The 22272-nt window shown below is 33.8% G+C and overlaps 1 protein-coding gene across 2 annotated transcripts; it reads left to right on the top strand.

Annotated features, from left to right (window-relative positions):
- Positions 1 to 2782: 2782 nt before the first annotated feature.
- LOC149082555 (uncharacterized) lies at positions 2783 to 22052 on the top strand. 2 transcript variants are annotated; one of them, XM_089235797.1, is made up of 4 exons: positions 2783 to 2950; positions 14439 to 14509; positions 16829 to 16932; positions 20448 to 22052. In XM_089235797.1, the coding sequence occupies exons 2-4, from the start codon at positions 14449 to 14451 to the stop codon at positions 21897 to 21899; spliced, it is 1617 nt and encodes a 538-aa protein (XP_089091923.1). In that variant the 5' UTR covers positions 2783 to 2950; positions 14439 to 14448; the 3' UTR covers positions 21900 to 22052. The 2 variants fall into 2 exon arrangements, with proteins under 2 accessions (XP_089091923.1, XP_089091924.1); XM_089235798.1 differs by lacking the exon at positions 2783 to 2950 and adding an exon at positions 8571 to 8666.
- The last annotated feature ends 220 nt before the right edge of the window (positions 22053 to 22272 follow it).

Below are 22272 nucleotides of genomic sequence, written 5' to 3'. Positions count from 1 at the left end.
TACGCAGAGTAATGTTTTCCTGGTGAAGTAACTAATTAGAGTTGGTGGTGATTCAGATTATTCATAAGCTAAGGGGATAAGAAAACTGCAGTTTTTTACCAGTACATTCGTTTTAAATTATTGATTAAGGTATCCGACTTCATTGGAAACGTCACTTTGGAAGAAAATATCGATTTTTATATTTTTGTTTCTTATGAAAGCCCTATTCTTCGTGATTCGAAAACAGGCCTTATTTAAATATTGCTCAGAACCGAAGTTAGGTCCACTTCAATATTGCGTTTTTACATATAAGTAAACAGTGAATAAAAACTTTAAACGCGTTTTATAAAGAATGCTATATTTGAAATTTTACTCGAGTTTGAAACATGATTTCTAAAAATCTATTCATTGTTATGATTACGAAATTTTAATATGATATTTTAACATATATTTCTGAGGTTATGAATAAAAACCTAAAGTCTATTATATATATTTGTATGATTACAGTGTTTTATACACGATATGGCGAATGAAATTTTAAGAAAATCACATGAATTTTGCTTAAAATTCGACATTAAAATGACTTTCATAGAAAATGATAAAATTGTGTTATCGTTTTCATCATTTTGGGACACTTTTCATCAAAAAATGTTGTGAACGCTCACTCCTGTACAATTTTAAGAAAAAGTGACAAGAAATGCAGATACGTTAAACTAGTTATTAATAACTAACACCGAAAAATTTTGATCCCGCATGTATTGTTTTCGACCACATGTAAAAAACAAAACATTTTTAAACGCTCTTTTTTTTTAGTTTTTTCTTCTACGATGATACAAGTGGTTCTTACACACATGCGGGAAATTCTACAGAAATACTTTCTTTGGCAGCCATGATAAAAATGTACAGTCAACTTATTTTGATCTATTTTTACGGTCCTATTACTGAACAGTCCGGTGTAGTCTGCCCCCCCCCCCCATGTACTGCCACTGAGCTCATAGGCTGAGAACTATTTCGGTAAAAGTAATAATAGGATCCATCCAAGGCTCGGGTGGTTAGACGTCCCGATTTCGAGGGAGAAAGAATCCCGATGTTTGACCAATAAAATACACTAGCCTGAGAAATGTTTTCAGACTAGCTAAGTATCCCGGTTTTTCCTCCACCAATCAAAGATGTGATAAAATGAAATTATTTTTAATAATTTGATTGTTTTATTTTGAAGCTTCAAACACCACTATTGGTGTCCGTCTATTTTGTAGCTTCAAATGGAGAGGGCTGTGTCCATTGGCGTACGCAAAGTGGGGGGGGGGGGAGGTTTCGGGTTCTAACCCCCCCCCCCCCCCGAGAAGAAAAATAAATTGAACTCACCCGACCTTGAGAAAATTCTGCGTACGCCTATGGCTGTGTCGCATCAGCATTGCCGCAAGTTCGGGCAGAATATGTATGTTACACATCATTCCTATACGGAGGCGTCAGCTGTGTATTATTTAAGGGCCACCCTTACCAGACACGGGAAATTAATCATAAGGTACTTGGCATCCTATTAGCTTCCCCGTACCAATATTTTTTTATACAGAAAAGAAATGCGCATAAATATTGCTTGAAATAGAAGAGAAAATATATGTTGAAAACTAACAGATATTGAAAGATTCTAATTAAAACTTCTAATGAAATTTCTATTTTCATTTTCATTTGAATTTCATTCGATTTCCTTTTCTAATGAATTCCTACCCATTTTCAAACTAAGAAACATCATTCTGTTGCTTTGCCTAGAGATGAAAGATTTTTGAACTTGAAAATTTTTATTTTAAATCATATGTATCGATACTCATTGATAAATCCCGGTTTATTTGCAAATGCATAGGAACATATGCAATCGCATATTTTAGCACTTTTTATAGTTGCTGAAAATAAATGCACAATATCTCCGAAATCTTAAAATAAGGGCATATTTTTTATTAATACCATTGTACTAAGTTTTCAAGATTATTTTTATCTCTTAATTTTTAAATTTGATCAAATTTCTTTAATTTTTTCAAGAAAATATTTCGCCATTCTGAATTGTTTTAGGGCAAAGTTTTAGGAATTTTTAAATGCTTCTTTTTTTTTTTGCGCGCCCACACGCACACTTCTACATATAAATGCATGTTTTTTCATTTTACGAACTATGGGCATATTGAAGAACTTTTAAGGCATATTTTCTATTTTATGCATATTGGACATATTTCGGTATTTTTGAATGCATATTTTGAAATTTTCGAATATTTTTTTAGCAATTTTAAATGTACATTTTAACATTTTAAATGTATTATTTGGCACTTTTAAATGCTTGTTTTCACAATTTTTATGACTTTTTCATTTTGCTTATATTTTTCGTATTTTGTGCCTTACTTCGGCATTATTAGATGGATTTGTTTTCATTCTCAGCACATATTTTTGGTTTTCATGGTATATCCTGACATTTTCAAAATACATCTTTATATTTAGTGCATATTTCAATGTTTTGTAGTGCATATTCAAACATTTTTTAATGCGTATTCAAGCATTTTTTACCGTATATAATCCAGGCTCTACTCATTATGAAACACAAGAGTAAATTTTAGGTATGATTTTTAAATTTGCCAATAAATTGTTGTAGAATGAATTTAACTAATCCATTTTCCTTTGGAAATTTGTACATTTTGTTTACGTGATACGAGTAACATAAGCCCTGCTTAAATATATTTACACACAGTTAGGGGGGCACAAAGGGGTTATAGGGAAGGTCATAAGGTCAAGTGACCTTCAGTCACATCCTCACATTCACAGGTCCAACCCTTTCACGGACAAATAAGAACCCAGACAAAGGGGTCTTGTCGCCTATTGTCCATCTTCCCGTAAGGAGTTTATAAATAGACTCGTCAACACGAGATAACAAGCGTATTTGTCGATTTTCTTCATTTCGAATTTGACCTTGCCTCGGAGCTCGTTGTTGGTAAGTCTCTAAAATGTGCAATTTTCACAAATTTGCATTTCGTAGGGAATTATTTTACATATGGAGATATAAAATATTATTATTGCTTTTATTCACCTCAATTTTAAAATGACCGATTTAAAATTTGAAAATAGAACAATATCGATAAAGTAAATTATTTAATTAATTTTTTCAAGTTTTTTTCTGGGTTGCTGCAAAAGAAAATAATAGGAATTTCACGAAAGCGAATGAAAATAAGGGAAGTGATTTTTGGATTTTACGTCCTATATCATATTTGATTACAGTGGATCCCGCTTATAACGTTTTTGAAAAATCCGTCATGAATAAACGTAGCAAGTGGGGGAAAAATATGTCTTAAACGGGAAATCTCGATGAGTATTACTGACAGTTGGGACCCGTGAAAATAAGTCGTACTAAGCGGGGAAACGGTCTTAAGCGCGAACGATATAAGCGGGATCCACTGTATTCGATAATTCCACATCAACAAAATAATGAAAGATAGCAGTAGCGTAGCGTCGCGCATCACTCCGTATTTTATCCATTTTTTTCCGCGTTATCTGATTGTTTTAAACTTTTATTGATAGTTTTGAAAAAAAAAAAAGATTGCTAATTTTCATGATTATATTTCTATATACAGTGAAACTTCACTACAACGATAATCGATGTAACGATAAATCCCTCCAGAATGATATTTTTTCAAGTCTTGTATGGAAATTTCTATACATGGTATAATGTCTAATGTTAAATTGCTGCCTCTCGATGTAACGACAATCCCTCTACAACGTTATTCTTTCTTTGTTCGCAGAGTAGGCTATCGTAATATCGAGGTTTCACTGTATATTTAAGGAAAGACATGGTATCAATTTCCGTATTATGTGTTTTCCATATTTATCGTATTTACCAACTTCAATCGGGAATAATTATGCATAATCACCTTTAAAAGTGATAAATGTAGGAAGACTTATCGTAATTATCGAGACGATTGGTAGTTACGCGTAATTGTCGGTTATTATGTAGAATTACCTGATAATTATTCGCGTGAAGGGCACAATACCTCTTTATCACATTTACCGTAACATAATACTGGTGCGGTAAATGGGATCAATATCAATCAAAATTAGGATAACCAATTCCTATAAATTAAACACTGAATAATTGAAAAAAAATCAAATTTTACTTTAATTCTAACTATCTTCTCACAAGAATATTATATATTTTAATTGAAAACTTTATTACTGAATATTATTTCAACACTTGCAATTATTTTCTTATACGATGAGTGGTGTGCTTTTCGATTATTATGTATAATCATGTAACCTGATCCCCTAGTGTTGTGCTGCTAGGTTCTTTAGGGGTGTTTTGCTAGATGTTTTAGAGAAAAAAATATATATTTGAATGCATTATAAGACATGACTCCCAACTAGTACAGTGGATCCCGCTTATAACGTTTTCACTAGAAACGTCACGGCGAAACGTTGTGATCATGTAAACGCTTTATACGGGAAATGACGATGAGTATAAGTGACAGTTCAGACCATTAAAACAAGTAGTCAGGTCCGCAACTGGGGGGGGGGGGGCAGGCGGGTCTCGGTTTTTGAAAAGTCATCCAAGGATCACCCAAGTTTGAATTTTAAAATTTTAAAAAAAGTATAAATTTAATTTTAAAAATATTGATTCAACAAAACCTCAATATTTTGTTACATTTCATGAACTGAACATTGTCATATTTAGGATTACACACAATATTACACTCGAAGACAAGAAAACATTATATTCACTAACATTTTATTGCTTTCCATAATTTATAAGTGGGCGCAACTTACCGAAATTGTCAAAACTTTTACGAATTATTGAGAAATTGATTTTTCGGATAAAAAACGATTAAGATTGAAAAAATATGACAAATTTTTATACGCGTGTGCAATTAGAAAGTAGTGTTTAAAGTTAATGATAGATGGCGCTGAAAATTGAAATAAATTTACACACGAGCACATAAGGCCCCTTTCACACGGAGTGGATGCGGACGCGGGTCCGCATACCCTTTCAAACGCGCGCTGAAGATGCGGACGAATCGCCCGCATCTTTAGTTCGAAATTCGTGCATATAAACTGATTTTTCGCAATTTTTGTAATTATTTTTCTCCTTCACCCCTGATTCAGTGGCCATAGGCAGCCTAGAGGCATTCTTTGGTGGTTTAATCTAGAGCCACATAGAATATGGATATATAAAGATGTCTTCATTCCGATCCTCACAAGTAGTCGATGGGAGAAAATGTCTTCAAATATTTTCAAAATATTTTGAAAAAAAAAATCCGTCTTTTCGGAAAAATATGGAAGAAAAATTCCAAAAACATCCAATGTTCGAAAAATCCAATCCAAAAACATCCAAAACATTCGATGTTCCAAAAAAAAGAAAAAAAAAAATTCAGGAGATATCAAAGAATTTGCAAGTACTAAAAAAGGGGAGGGATAGAGACTTTCAAAATGCCTGTGCTTAGAAATATTCACATCACAATTCTGTCTTAGGCCGGGATTACACTATAAAAGTTCGTTTATAAAACTTGAAAAATGCAACCAATAGGCGGACCAGTTAAGTTCTCTCGAATGTAACAGATGCGTTTATTGGTTACATTTTTCAAGTTTTATAAAATAATTTTCATAAACCTTTTAGAGTGAAATCCCATCCTTAGATTAGTCTCACTTCTGAAATATAAAATTCAATTTTTTCAGTTTATAGACTGAATATCGAGTAAAATATACTTGTAGGTATTCGGGGGGAACCACCAAAAATATTCAAGTGCAAGGGTCTTCAAACGTCTTAATCCGGCCCTGAGTGAACACCGTACGTGGATAACGTTGTTTAATAAAAGTAATTTTTTTAAAGTTTAAAAAAATTAACAGTTAAAAAATTAAAAAAAATAACAAATATTTAAAATAATATTTCAGATATTTATATTTTTAAATAATTTTAAATTTAATTAAAATTTTTAAATTAAATTTAAAAGTTATTAAAGTATGTAGTCAATTAAATATTCGTAATGAACAGAACGGCTTATAATTTTGGTCCCGTCAGTGGCCGTTGTTGGTAGGTTTTATTGTATAAAATTGTGATATATGGACAAAAGGCAGTTGAAGTTACTATATCTCCATCTCAGAAGGGAACGGAGGGATAGACGTATGTAGGTACATTATATTAATCAGCAGGGACCATCATATGGTGTTTTTAAGGGTATTTATGGCAAATAATTAAAAAAATTCCGTGAAAAATCACCTTCAAAAAGTGGCCAAAGATGCGGACGAATTCGCTCCGCATCCGCATCGCCTGAATAGCTCCGAATAAACCTATTGTCAAAACTTCTATGTGCGGATGCGGAGCCCGCACTTAGGTTTTGACACATGCGGACGACGTCCGGACCCGCATGAACATTTCCTAGGTGCGGAGATTTTTCGGCTCGTCTGAAAGGCGCATTATATTCCAATTGTTAAAACTTCTTCCGGACCCGCATCCGCTCCGTGTGAAAGGGCCCTAACGAAACCTAAACTGTATCTAGTTTTTAGATTCTGGCTATAACAAATAAAAAATATATATTAACCGAAAATTCACTGCATGGAATTTATTAATTAACCTAACCTTAGCTACATTAATTTAATTAAAATAATAACTCGAAATATTAATTAATCCGAAAAGAATATAAACATATTATCAAAATATGCATCAATTCAAAAATATCAATAAAAAATCAATTTACTGTCTCGAGTCAAAAGCAGATGTCACTAAAATGTATTTTCCATTTTTTCAAATGTGCACGAATTGAAATCACTTGAAATTATTAATCTTTGGAGGGAATTCATTAAGGACTTGAATTTATTAATCTTTTATCTTATTTTTGCAAGTGCAGTATTCACTGATATTTGAAAAAAAAGAAAAACGAAAAAAAAAAACATTGTCCGTTATTTTTTGCTGTTGTTTCTCAACATTTTTCACATTTTTCAATTCACACGACTCAATGGATATTGCACTTGAAAACATGGAAGTTATTTTGCTGGTCTCAGAAGAGACAGGGTGACAACTGTCCAACTGGGTTTTTGAGGACAGGGTGTCTGTATTAAATGTTAATTTTAATAACTATGCAACCCCTCCCCCTGCAATAGGAATGACATATCTGACCTCTACACGTGATTTGGGTATTTTTTTTCCAATTGGAAGTATGTATCCAGGGGTAGTGTTACCTACTCATGCTTATCAGGAATCCGATCCTTATACGCGCCGATTATGACAACATAAGGATAAAAGAGAAATTCTGATACCATCGGCATTTCCGTTCACAAACATCGTTTTTTCTCCGAATATTTGGAAGAAGATACAGATGGGGGAGGGGGGCATTTTTCCCTTCAGCATCGGATGATAGCATTTCGTACTTGCGATGGCGCTGGTTTAGTAAAAATTTATTTCTTTGACTTGAAAATTTATTACGATTATTAAATAGTGTTTTTCCTGAGTGAAAACTGCATTTACGTCGGCCCTTGACCCAATTCGAATTTTACTCATTACCAAGTGCAGTAAAACCTCGCTACACACGGTACTCGATATAACAATACACCCATCTCCAACAATATTTAAGTCCTGTTTGGAAATTCTTGTTCTCTTACGCTAAACTATTCGATATTATGATGATCTCTCGACAACGATATTTCTCTTGGTCCGTAGAGTATCGTTATATCGAGGTTTCACGGTAAATTACTCGATGACATAATTATATTTTATCCTAAAATTATATTATATACAAAAAAATAAAGTAAAATAAATAATAATCACCAATGTCCAAAAAAATACTCAGAGTCAGTGGGGAGAGAACAATGTTTTTATTCGATGTGAATTCAACAGTTCCTTACGCACATACGTATATAATAATAATTGTAAATCACGTATCACAAATTTAATTATACGTGCGATTATCCTTCATCCGTATTTTACGGGACATTTTTGTATTATGGTATTTTCAGCTGTCCCTAATTTGTTTTCATAGAAATGTAAATACAATTATTTTTATCGAGAATGGATGTTCATATGATCTTGTAATCATTACTGAAATCAATGATGGAGATGTGATATATGGCCGAAAATCAATCTTTGATCATTTTTATAGCACCACGGTCATTTTCTATAGGGAATCAATGTTCATCAATATTTGGTTATTATGCTGTTTTTGTGGTGAAATTCATCTTATTGCACTGCTATTGACAAATGTTGTAGCAATATAATAATTTTATCAACTCAGTGATAAATTGAGATGTTTCGTAATTTCCCGTATGTCAAATCCCGATTTCTCGTGTTTTTGTCGGTGAAATATGGTCACTAATTCATACATCAGCTACTACGATATTTTTTGGTTTTTCGGACGTAAAATCTAGGATTTGAGAATCTTGGGTTTTTGCTATAACATATGTACATTGAGTAGATAATTCAGATGTTTCTATCATTACTTTATCTCTCTCTTCAAACTAAACGCAAATCTTATAAGCGAATTTCTAAGATATCTTATACGGTTTTTTTAGGTATTTTCTGTTCTTGATTGAATTCTTTTTCTTATTTTTTCACATTTCATACTCATGTCCATTAGCAAAGTAACAAGGTTCAGAGCTTTCTAAGAAAATATATATTTTTTCTTTTTTCTATGGACCAATTACGAAGCTTTTGAAAATCTAGTGATTATAAAGTAAGTTTCGCAATTCCTGTTACATTAACACAGTAGGTTTTTTTTCCCTTTTGGCTCCAGTTTTAAAGTTTTCTTATGTTTTATTGAATAGCTTTCTTTCATTGAGTTAGGAATTACTATTTTTTTTTCCTTTGAAATTAGATAAATTCGAACAAGAGTGATTTTTTTGTCCAGAGCTCAATCTTTTTTTTAAATATCGACAGCGCTAAAAATCATGATTAATCACATGAAATAATTTGATTAGAAATTACAGAAATCACATCACATGGTTTCCGGATATTAAAAGCAAAGTATAATGAGATACAGTTTTATTCAGAGAATTTTTTTAAGCATTAATTTCTGAAGGAAAAATTATATTACAGTGGATTTCATCTATAACGTTTTCCGGAAAAAAAAAAACCGTTGTGGGAAAACGCTTTTAACGGGTAAGCTTAATGAGAATTGGAGTTGATATCACGAAAATGAGTCATACTAAGCGGGAAAACATTGTGAGTTAAGATACTAAATCATTAATATTTCCCGTTTAAAGCGTTTTCTTACAACATTTTTCCATGATGGTTTTTTTCGAAAACGTTATAAGCGTTATCCACTGAAATTAATGTTTGAGGAAATAATTATTAAAAGGGAATATATTTTCAAGATTGGTGAGGATATTGTTCCGATTAACAATTGTTAAAAGTAGAAGACACTTTGTTTCTGAAAATTTTAGGTATTTTGTGTTATTTTCTATGATCAGATATTCTATATGTGTTTATATAAATCTTACTCTTTTAATGTACATTAGAAGCATAAGGAGGTTCTCTTAGCTTTTTAAGAGAATGTACTTTTCCCGTGAAGGATTACGATCTTTTTTTAAAATCTAGTGGTTATAAAATAGGTTCCGCAATTCGTGTTAAATTAGCATTGTAATTTTTATTGCTTTGCCTCTGTTTTTGAAATTTTTCGATGTTTTTTATTGAGGGTTTCAATATAACGATTTTTTTCTCTAAAATAAGAGAAATTCCATGACGTTTTTCAATCAGACCTTAAAAACTTTTTTTCATAATGACTGCGATAAAAACCTAATTAATCACATGAAATAATTTGATAATATAAATGTTAGAAATCATCACTTGCATTCAGGATATTAAAAGCAAAATTTAATCCAATGTTCGTTTTATTCGAGTAATTCTTTTAGCACTAGTTTTTTAAGAGATTACTAAATTATTTGATTGCGAAAATAATTGTTAAAGATAAATATATTTTGATGAAATATTGTTCTGATTACCGATTGTTGAAAGAAGAAGAAACTTGTTTTTTCTTAAGTATTTTGTGTTAATTTTTCTTATCAAATATCATTTTTTTACGAATCATGCTCTTGGAATGTCTATTAAAAGCATATCAAAGTTCTCTGAGCATTTCAACATAATCTACGTTTTAAACTACGTTTTAAATCTATGTTAATGGGAACGTTATAAACGGGATTGAATGTTAAAGTTTGAGGATATAATTATTAAAGATGAATAAATTTTTAAAATTGATGAAGATATTGTTCTCATTAACAATCGTTGAACGTATAACAAAGTATTTTTCAGAAATTTTTAGTTAATTTATGTTCTTTCCTTTGATCATATTCTGTTTTTTTAATCAAAAATCATGCTCTTGAAATGTTGATTAGAAGCAAAACGAGGTTCTTCGAGCATTTTAAGATAATCTTTTTTTTTTTCTGTGAGCCAATTGCGATGCTTTTGAAAATGTAATTATAAAGTTGGTTCCGCAATTCCAGTTACATTAGCATTTGCGATTTTCTCTTTCGTTCTGATTTAGAAGTTTCTTCAGAGTTTTATTGAATACATTTATTTTACTGAGGTAGAAATTACGATTTTTCTTCTGAAATTAGAGAAATCTGTACGAGAGTTTTATTTTTCGCTAAGAGCTAAAATTTTTTATGATAATGACTGCGATAAAAACATGATTAATTTGAGATTAGAAAATTTGCAACTCGTATCACAATCTGATCGAAAATATACAGTTAATTAAAAAGCATTGTTGTATTCATGTCTTAAGGGATTATTAAGTTAATTAAAGGCTACGAAAATAATTATCAAAAGAAAAATAGGTTTTTAAGATCAGTGGGAATATTGCTCTGATTAACAGTTATTGAAAATAGAAGAAAGTCGCGCAAACGTAAAATTGCAAATTTAGGTGAAAAAACTTGGTTTCATGAAGACTTTATAGGATTTCTTCATAATTTCCAAAATCTCTTTAAAAATGGCGTTATAGATGGGTTTGCGGAAGATATCGTTATGTGTGAAAGAATTAAATAGACTATACGATTCCAAATAAGATTTGAAATCTATTGTAAAGCAGGCTTTACAAATTCCCAGCTCTAGGTCGCCATGGCGACTAGAAAACCGGCATTAGCATCTTTTTCTAATTTTCTTTGAAAATTTTATTGAAATAAAATGTACTTACGAAACCTAGAACTTTCGTTTGTGTAATTGCTAAATTGAAGTCTGTGAACAACAGAATTTTCTAATTTCATGACAGTGTGCCTTTCAGCAAAGGAAGGGGATAATGAGTCCCATTAACGCTTTTTATCTTGACGATACTTTAAAAAGTAACAAGTTAGATAATCTATTTTAAACTAACCAATTATTTCAAAAACATTATTATTATTTTTTTACTTTAATTAGAAGTAAAATGACTCGCCAAGTAGTTTACATGATGATTATTTTTTATTACCATTACATTTATACATTTGCTTTTAATTTATTATAATTTTCTTCTTATTCTAGTTTTCGTAATGTAGGATGTGAAGGGTTAAAAGTCGAAAAAAATAATAATTTTTTGGATTATTTTTCTGTTCTGTTCAGTATAGTCAGGGAAAAAATCGATTGATTTTCATGATTTTAGACAGGTATTTGGTAGCTTTGTAGTGGGGCGAAGATAAGGGAGAAGAGGGAGATTCATGAGATGTGAGTGGGTTACCTAATATGCATGTGCAAAGCCCGACAAATTTTAGGCACAAGGTTGCTATGGTGACTGAAAATTGTTATTGACGCCTGAATTTTTCTTAACGTAGTTATATCAAAATGGAGCCTGTGAGAACAGCACAAAATGTTTGGAATTCATAATCAGCATATCCGCTAACATGAAAGATTGTCACTTTGCCCAGGAAATACCGAAATAAATATTATTTTGGACCTGTTTTTCTCGAGTGAAATTTTTTTTATATTCTAAAAAATTCAGGTTACTTACATCCCTTGAAAAAAAAGTTCATTTTCGTGTCTTTTGAAGTCCTTGAAAAATCGTTGCAGTCCTTGAAAAAATTATAATGATTTTCAAGTGCTTATAAGTGCTTAAAAAATTTTGTGAATTTCTTCCATCAAATTTTGCTCTCATCAACTAAACTGACCTAAACCATGTTCTGCTTCTGTGAAAATGCTGAGCTACGAGACAATGTTCAAAACAGGACATATGGCCACGCATACCTGAGGTATTTCTGAGCTTAGAAAGATAATGCGTAGTTAAAAAGTACTAAAGATATTGCGATATTACTGGCAGCAAAACACTGTGCTTAAGATATTGCTTCAAAATATTTTGAACTATTGCATTAATGTGAATTTCATATATGTAGGCTGACCACATTTCCTTGATGAAAATATGGGAAAATCGCTAATTGTCACCAAAAAATTATGCCAAAAGGCAACCAAAGTTATGGCTAAAATGGCCAAAAAAAAAGTCACCAAAGGCAGAAAATGAAGCACCATTGTATTGAAAAGCAGTAGATTTAAATAAATTCTACAGAAAATAATGTTAATATGACAAAGGATGTGAAAAGAAAATTTATATTCAATGTCATATAGTTACCACATAATACATATAATTTATAGGGTCGGGAAAATGATTTTAATAATTTCAATAAGACATGAAAATTCAAATAAACTTTGTTGAAAATACTTCTTTCTAAAGCAAGACATAAAACTTAATATTGTTTTCAATATTATTTCATTTTTTGAAAAAAAAAAATCACGATTTTTTATCAACCATGATATGAATGTCCTTTAATTTTAAAATTTTGCCTCAAAAAGTGTTTGAATAGTCCTTGAATATTTTACTTTCAAACCATGAAATAGTTCTGGCGCCTATATTTTTTGTGATATGTCAAGCCCTGTGCTCGCATATATATTTACATCATCATCACGTTCCCTCCCTCTCTTCCAGACTCAAATATTTCCCTAGTTATGTTTTGGGCACTTTTAGGCAGTTTCAGATTTTTGACAGATTTGAAGATTTGAACGATCCGTTTATCAGCTAGTAGTTCTTTAGTCGCTTGCTTGCATTGGAAAATTTACTGTTCATTCCTTGGGTTTGACAAACCCAAGGCGCCAGGTCGCCACGACGGCTAGAATATCGGTATCGGTGCCTAAAAGTTTTTCCATCTGATTCTCAAATTGGAACCTATGAGAATAACAGAAAATTTTACAATTTCATGCCAGTGCAATTTCTAACATAAAGAGAGGATATAAATTCTTAGAAAATTCGGAAAAAGAACGTTACAACAATCATGCTTGGGTTTTTAGAAATTTGCCTACTACAACTAAACCACACATGCACTTCATCCACATTCCTCTGCGGAATTTCTAACGAATTGGTACATGATAGAATGTGCGTGCTGTGAATTTAACGTGAAGTTTGTTACTGTGTAATACTTGTTACAAGTAGTGCTGTCATCTCCCATCAATTTCTCGAACTATGAGTGGAGTGCAATGAATAACTGTACTGGTGCAGGGCTGTTGCGTTGCGTGGAGAGATTTTTTTTAACAAGGGAATCGGCTCGTATTCGCGCCTCAAAGTTGGGGACCACAGTAAACGAACTTCAGCCGACCGCCAGTACTAAACAAGACATGAACCTCATCCATATTCGTCTGCGGAACTTCTCACGAATTGGATCATATTGCAATGTGCGTTTCCGTGTTGTGAACCGAACGTAAAATTTGTTTCTGTGTAATGCTTGTTATGCGTAATGCTGCCATCTGCCGTCAACTTTTCTAACGATGAGTGAAGTGTAATGAATGAAGATTTTATCGTCGGAGGCTTGTTGCATTCTATGGCAAAACTTTAACGGGGAGATCGGCAAGCATTAGCGCCTCGACGTTAGGAGCCACAGAAAACCAACTTCAGTCGACCATCACTATTGCGACCATGGGGTTTGAACCCGTGTTCTATGACCACTTTACCACAACAGCGGCTAGAAATTTGGCTGGCGCCTAATTTTTGTGATTTGTCAAACCCTGTCGTTATCATGTCATACTTTGACGCTTCGTGTTATGGACAGTTTGAGCTAGTTTTGGGCTGTGAAAAGTTTGACTTGTTTATATGCACTTTTTGGCGCCCACAACTTACAACCTTCAATTTCATCGATAATCAAGTTGCATTTTTTTCTTGAGTTTTTAATATCCCATTTTTCAGTAATTACAACAGAATTACTGAAATCAAAAATAAAGATAATTTGCATTAGCTATAAATTACATTATCTGATAATTATGATATAAATATTTACCATGAAAAAATATGCATATTCATGTCACTTGAATACATTTGTCATATGAATACATTTTAATCCATTGTGATCCATCCTTCTCGTATTTTTATCGTTGAGTGTTCATCCTATTGATCTTTCATTTATCTGTTGTACTGATGAATTATATATTATTAGGTATTTATTGTCAATCTATTTACATATTTTTAGAACTTCGCATTTTTAAATCAAACATTTCACCTTTATAGAATACTCAAGATGGAGAGAGATATTTTCCGAAACTTCCTGGTTTTGTTGATGATCGGATCAATATTCTCCGGTAAGCAATTCCTTACACTTATCAGTTAGTTGATAATAATCGATACGGATATTTCATTTGATTGCGAGGGCAGTAATTAACCAATCATTTATTCATGTCACGAGGAATAACGAGCCTGATACCCCTCCGAAGTTAGTTGGCTGTCATATTTTTGTCTCGGAAGATAGAAACCAGAAATTGCCTCGTGGAAATAGTAAACTTGACAGACATTGATGTGTATTAATTAATGCATGCTCTTGGGTAATATTTGACTGAGTTGTTAAGACTTTGAACTAAACTTTCAACAATCCTAAGCCTGATAAAACCGTAGGGGGAAGTTGATCTCTCTGAGATAGATGAGATGCAGAACTTTCTGTAAGCTGACGCACGTCATGAACAATAGCGAGGCATTTCATTAGCCGAATCTGATCACATAATGATGTCGATGCGTTCAAGCGGCTTATATCCTCTGCAAATTTTAGACGAAGAATAGAAACTGCCAATTTGAAACTCGAGTATAACATATTGAGAATGCCTAATAACTTCACATCATTCAGAATAATCCGATTTTCTATAGTAGTATCTACGGGTTTCTGTGCGGTTGCGAGAAATTTGTATTGTTTCAGATCTATTATTATTCACGAGATCTTTGACTTAATCTTATTATCCCCTTTCAAAAAAAAGTTTTTAGAAATAGTCAGTATTACAGAGCACGCCACTTAATGTGATCACAGTGGGACACGGTGTTTCTGTGATAAGAATAGCCGATTGGCAACCGTATTCGAAAAGAATCCCTGTTGTAAGCACGATGACCATATGCTCCGTTTTGTCTAACGAGACGCATGGAAATGGGATAACTCAGTTTTTTTCCCATTTGTTCTAAAACAGGATTTTTCTCCTTTCTTTTTCAGAAAATCCTTTTTTTTGCAATTCATAAAATTGTGAGCAGTTCGAATGAAATTGTCCAATGTGTATCACAATTTTTACGATACTTTTTATAATGTATGATGCGTTCTATAAATTCTCGTTTAATAGTCTTCTGGCCGAGGGACTGTGAACGTAGGCAATTGTAAGAAACTGACGATGAACTGAAGAAAAAGGCTTACTTTTCTTTTATCTTACACATGCCCTCATTATTGGAAAGGAATTGGAAAAGAAGCGCGACGCGTACGTGAATCATAGTGGTAATTTCAGCCTGATTAGGACATTGTGAACCTGAGTACAGAAATTTTATTCCTAATAAGGGGGCTTTCTGACAGCCTACATAGTCTTGCAGATTATTAACTAATTTACAGGGAAAAAAAATCAGTGAGTCTCAACCCATAGACTAAAGATATACTATATGATTAACTAATATACTATTATATAACTCTATGAGTCAACCCTTTATCTTATTAAACCCACCTTTTATCTTTGAGCCTTATCTTATCACATTAGCTTCAAAATATGAAAAAAAAATACGGAGGGAAAAAAATCGATAACATAAACCAAAGTGCTGATAACTATAAACCAGGGCCACCCTTATATACCCACCCGAAAAATCCATGCATTATTATAGAATTTATAGAAATGCTGAAAGACAGGGATAAGACAAACATATAGACACAAATAAATGTAAATTTACACAAAAATTATGTACAAATGAATTTTGAAATGGTAAGAATTCAAAACTAAAAAAATGTTTCAATTGACGAAATAAATAATTCTCTGAAACAGAAAAAAAAAATAGGGTATAGTAAAAGAGAAATTATCTGAGTAATAAAAATTTAGCATTGGTGAGTTAAAAATAAGGAAAATAATTAAATAACAATTCTAATAATAATAAAGAAATAATTCCAGCACCAATGAAAATTCAGAAAGAAATAATCCAGAATTAATGGAAGAAATATTATGATTCTAAAATTAATAAAAGAAATAAATCACAGGATTAACGGAAATTTAGAATTAAGAGAATCGTTTCAGAATTGATGAAAGAAATCACTCCAGAATGAATGAGAGGAATAAATAAATCCGGAAATGATGGAAACTCAGAATTACATAGTTGAAGCTCTGACATGTTTAATACAAAAAAAATGTATTTGATATGTATTTTTTCACTTCCTATTACGTAAATGCCGTTAGGTCCCCCCCCCCCAAAACGAAAGCCTGGTGCGACCGCACTTTCCGCACACACCCTGAGGGCAGCTCTGTATAAACGAATGCTTTCGAATGCTATAATATCGGTTCGTTCTATACTTTGAAAAAATAATAACAATTCACGGCTTATAACATTATCCGTGATTTTAATAAGCGGCGTTTACTGTATAATAATATTTTTGTGTAATTTTCTTTTTTTTATAGCCAATTTGGATGAGCCAATGGAAATCGATCCTCGAGATGGCCTATATTGTCCTGTCGATGGAAAAGATATCACTTTTATTGTTGATTACGAATCTGGATGCAAAGTAGGTTACATTGAAAAAACAAATATTTCAATAATTTATTTCTAAATTTGAAGTTGAAACTATTCTTCGTTATGTAGATCTTCTATGAAGTGAGGTTAAAGATACACAGAAACAACTTATTCCTATCAGGCGGAATGTATCTGAAATTCAACATAAATTAAATGCAAATAAATATCCAAAGTGAAAGAAAATGAAAATACAAAGTACCTTGGATGATAAGAAATTTTTTAAAAAAAAATAACAATATCAAATTCACTGAAACGCGAATTTACGTGAAATGTGAAAAAAAAAACAAATCTAATTCATTTAGCCATCTATTTGCTAAACGTACGTTGCAGAGTATAGATATTCATGAAAACGTCTCTAAGGTTGCGCAAATATTGTTTAATTTCGGGAAAAATTTGTCTGAATAACATGAAAAGTGATAGGTTTTTTTATCTGACGTTCTGAAAATTGAAGTAAAACTCAAATCACTAATTTCTTTGAAAAATATATGTATTTCTAATATGTCTTATACAGGGTGGGCAAAAAGTCCGTAGAAACTTTAAAAATTCATAAAAACCGGAAAAGTAACCGAAATAAAAAACGGTTTACAGGGTTAGCATCGCTAGGTCATGGGAATTTTTTTAAGACGTGGGGGGACGACGACATCTAAAAAAATGCCGATAGGTGGCACTGACGTACACAAGTCAAAGAAAAGATAAGCAAATTACGAACAGTTGTCTCCAAATCGTTTATTACAGCCGTACGTGTTCCACATGCCCACGACCACAGGGAGTAACACATTGCAGGCGAGTCACAAATCCAGCACCGGCAAATGCAGGAGGCCCAGATGTATACATGACACCTTTCGGCGGATCGCATCTTTCAGTTCCGACAAATTGAATGAATGCGAGCCGATCTCTCCGTTAAAAAGTCTCGCCACAGAGAGCAACAGACCTACAACAATACAATTATTCAATAATTACACTTCACTCATAGTTAGAAAACTTGATGGCAGATGGAAGCACTACACACAATAAGCATTACACAGAAACAAACTTCACGTTAAATCCACTACACATACACACACATTCCAACATGTACCAATACGTTAGAAATTCCACACAGGAATATGGACGAGGTGCATGTCTGGTTCAGTAGTAGTAGTTCCGACAAACTGGATGGACCGGAAGGATACACCCGGTATTTCAAATATCCCCATAACCAAAAGTCTGCCGGTGTCAAATCTGGAGACCGAGGAGGCCATGGGAACATGCAACGGCTGCTAATAATTTTGTCTTCCCCGAACGTCTGTACCACGAATGCCTTGACCGGAGTAGCAGTGTGACTAGTTGCTCCATCTTGCGTAAACGTGACGGCAAAAAGCGCATCTCTTTCATGGAAACAATGCGTTGCTGGATTTGTGACTCGCCTTCAATGTGTTATCCCCTGCGGTGGTGGGCATGTGGAACACATACTTTTGTAATAAACGATTTTGAGGCATTCTGTTCGTTATTTGCGCATCTTTTCTTTGCCTTGTGTACGTCGGCGCCACCTATCGGCTGTTTTTGTTCCTGTCTTACAGTTTTTTGCCCTGTCTCTGTGACCTAACGATGCTAACCCTGCAAACCGTTTTTTATTTAGGTTATTTTTCCAGTTTTTATGAATTTTCAAAGTTTCTACGCTCGGACTTTTAGCCCACCTTGTAGGCCTACATGCTTTCAATCATTATTGATGATCTGAAAAAATGATTTTTCACATATTAAATGAAATAAAATGTTTTTCTCTGTGATATAAAAGTAATCAGTGAATATAGAAAAACTTGTTTGCAATATGATTTTTAAAAATATATTGATTGTGTGATCATAAAAAATTTCTACAGGATATTCTGTCTTAAATTATTAAGAACCAAGGTCTGTCCATGCAAAACTCATTGCTCTTGGGCCAAATATGGCTCTCGGAGTCATCTGATGTGACCCGTGACCTCAATGTTAATTTTGTAATAAATGAACTGAGTGGTACGTCTTCAGATCACTTGACTCGCAGTGCAATTTCACATTACATGAGTGGCCTTTGGCATATTCCCTGACCATTTGTGTGGCCCACGCGGCACATTCCCTGTTTTCTCGAGTAACCCACACACGACACATTTATAATTCACCTAAATGGCCCGCGGCACACATTCACCGATAACTTAAGTGAACCGCGCCACATTTATCGCTGACTTAAGTGGCTCATGCCACTGTTCCCGATCACTCAAGTGACCCGTTGCACATAAGGATTACTTAAGGGACCTGCGCTACTGTTGCAGATAACTTGAGTGTAATCGTATTTCGAACATTTTTAAAATGATTGTTTCATATAACGTGACATATAGGTTGGGAAACATCCATTACTGTTTCCACAATTCTGAGATTTCTCCTATCAAAAAATGTTATTAAAGGTGACTCCAGTACCTTAACCCTTAACTGGCGTTGTGAAAATTCTGTGTGCAACTGGCGTCGTGGTGCCATTTTGACCCCAACAAGTATTAATGCATTTTAAAAATTACCAAAAATAATCTTCATAAAAGCAATGGTTTATTTACATGACTTCATTCATCTGTCAATTGATTCACTAAAATTTAACTATTGATTAAACTATTTTTCAAATTTCTTTGATAATTTTCTCAAAAATGGTTTTTTATTGAGACACACATTAGAAAGAAATGGAGGGATATATGACGAATTTTTTTTTTAAATTATATATTACATTTCTTGAACGCAACTTTCGTGATTAGAAAATGAATAGATATGATTGAAACATACTCATAAAATAAAATTTACAAATTAGAATTAATATTTACTCTATTTCCCCAAGCACCTAAATTAGTCTTATTCCAAGTCGGAAACAGAGTACTTCTAAACAACACTATGACATGTTGATCACACAGATCTTGCATACATTTCACAGCACTATCCTCATGCTCAACCTCGGATTCCCAATGTTTCATGATTAATTTGAAACTATTATCGAGAAAACTACCGCTCTTCCGAAACGCCATTTCGATCTGAACACTCCCGCAGAAGTTTGACACCACTTGACCCCACGGAGACTTTGATCATTCAATAATATAGAGGTAGGAAAAAGTAGAAAAACATCATTAATTTTTCAAACACGTGTAAACAACTAGCTTGAAAGGTACTGAAAATAATATGGTCCAAATGCATTTTTTTCTCAAGGGGTGGCAAGATGAAGAATGCGTGGGGTCAAAATAACCCCCACCACGCCAGTAAAGGGTTAAATAATGCTAAGAAGGGTAGTCGGATACCTTAAAAGAGCATTTTTTAGTGATACTAACAACGCTGCAGAAGAGATGTAGAATACAGTATAATTTTGGTGGAGCGTAATGATAATGCGGCGTCTTGATAAAGGTTAACGATAATCCCTTTGCATTTTCCTTTGGTCCATAGAGTACCGTTTTACCGTATTTTAATGAGAAAATTGGTCCTGTATATTAACTTTTGATATTAACTTCTTCGCATATTTTTTAGGTTTTCAGTGTCTGTGAGGAAGCTGTTCTGAAATCTTTTCTATGCCCCATGGATACTCTGTTCAGTGAAGAAACTTCCAGATGCGAATCTTCAGATGAAGTCTCCTGTGAAAACCCTGAACTGGCTGAAAGAAGCAACGAAGTCCTTTTGAGAAATAAACGCTCGCTGAAACATTTAATGTCCTTTCCCAAAGAGCCTCTGGAAAAAGCAATCCAGGAATTCTCAACAGATTTCGCTCCCCTCATTACGAAGCTCTTCCGTTCCACGATTCCGGGACTAATTTCCAAAATAATCGAAACCGTTCCTGAATTGCGTTCTTTCTGGATCCGTGTTGGACCGAAAGTGATGCCCTTCATCGGAAGACGCGTGAGAAATTTGAGGCTCATATACACCAAGTTCATGAATGAATTCCCAGCTGTGAAGATCCATTCGAATGAATCCTACTACAACGTTCACGTCTCCGAGGGATTGGTTGCGATGTACCGATTTTCCATTGACTTGCTCAGAACCCTGTACTATGGAGAAGAAAACAACCGTGTGAAGCGTTCCCTAACTGATGACGTTATCTCTCAGACATTCACCAAGATTATGGCTTCAGCTCTCCCGAAAGTCAGCCAGATATTTTTCAAGCTGTTGACCTCAGATATCTTCTCCGATCTCTTCTGGAGCGATTCGGGTGTTGGTGACATACAGAAAGGTTTCTGGGCCGCGATGAGTTCTTTCAGTCCGTTGATGAGTGATTATTACAGCGCTCACAATGCGTATTACAAAGTTGGTAACATTCCTGAATCGAGGATTGTAGCTGTCCCCAGAGCGACTGTAATTCGGTGCTTCAGTTCCTTTAGGGAGCACGTTGTACCTACAATCAAGAAGATGATCAACAAATATCTGCCGAAGATGTTGCTAAAGGCTTCCCAGAACGTTCCCGAGATTTTGGATGGTCTGGAGAGATTAAAGCCATTTCTGAAACAGCACTGGAACCTGATCAAAGACTGGAGCCTCCGCATGGGCAACAAGTACCACGCTCTGTACTCGGCTTCCAACTCCACCCACTATGCTTTCTTCACCATATCCGAATTCAAGAGGGACATGAAACCAGCAATGTTCCTCATGGCACGAATTGCTACCGACTTCTGGGGAAGTGATCCAAATTCGATGTTCCCTCTACTTTTCGGTAAGGATGGCGTAGTCGCAAACGTCATTTCTAACCTGGAGGCGAACGAGATCGGGTACGTTCACGACGCCGTTCCAGAAGGCGAACATATCTTCGTTCACCCAGAGTTCATAGCCGTCGACGAAGTTTCAACGACCACAAGACCCACGACGCGTAGACCACAGTACGTGATACAACATAGACCAAATGCCGTGAGAGCACCAGCGTCTAAAACTCCTCTGTATGGAGGAAGGGTCAAGCTCGTAGCAGTTAGAAGGTCACGATCAATCAAGATTTAGATTCATCTTTATCTATTATCCCATCGCCCATAATGTATATTAGGTTCCATGTCCATCTGAGATCCAATCGCCGTGCCTGTGAACCTCTGATTATTTTTCATGATTTCGTCTCTTGATAGCAGATAAGAAAATAAAATGAAAATATTTCAGGAATTTTTGTGAGTGTGTGTTTAAATTTTGCAGTGTTTCATTATTTTTCGAGAATAGATTTCTTTCCAGTTTTTCAGAGCGTTCCCAATGACAGGTGGCTACAGAGAAACCTCGTTGCAACGATAAATCCTTATACCTATAATGATCTTACTCAGATAGTGTTCGAATTTACAGTATATTCGTAATTTTGCTATATAATTTATAGTATTCTAATGGTAAACTC

This window comes from Pholcus phalangioides, unplaced genomic scaffold, assembly GCF_987345545.1.
Source record: "Pholcus phalangioides strain wild (caught in Gottingen) unplaced genomic scaffold, Ppha-v1.0 ptg000009l_1, whole genome shotgun sequence".
Lineage (NCBI taxonomy): Eukaryota > Metazoa > Arthropoda > Arachnida > Araneae > Pholcidae > Pholcus > Pholcus phalangioides.
The sequence above is the reverse complement of the archived record's forward strand: the minus strand, read 5'-3'. Positions and strand labels throughout refer to the sequence as shown.

Coding starts and splice junctions, on each gene's coding strand:
- LOC149082555 (XM_089235797.1), top strand. CDS start 14,449: ATGGAGAGAGATATTTTCCGAAACTTCCTGGTTTTGTTGATGATCGGA. Junction 14,510..16,828: donor GATCGGATCAATATTCTCCG/GTAAGCAATTCC, acceptor TTTTTTTTATAG/CCAATTTGGATGAGCCAATG. Junction 16,933..20,447: donor ATTACGAATCTGGATGCAAA/GTAGGTTACATT, acceptor CATATTTTTTAG/GTTTTCAGTGTCTGTGAGGA.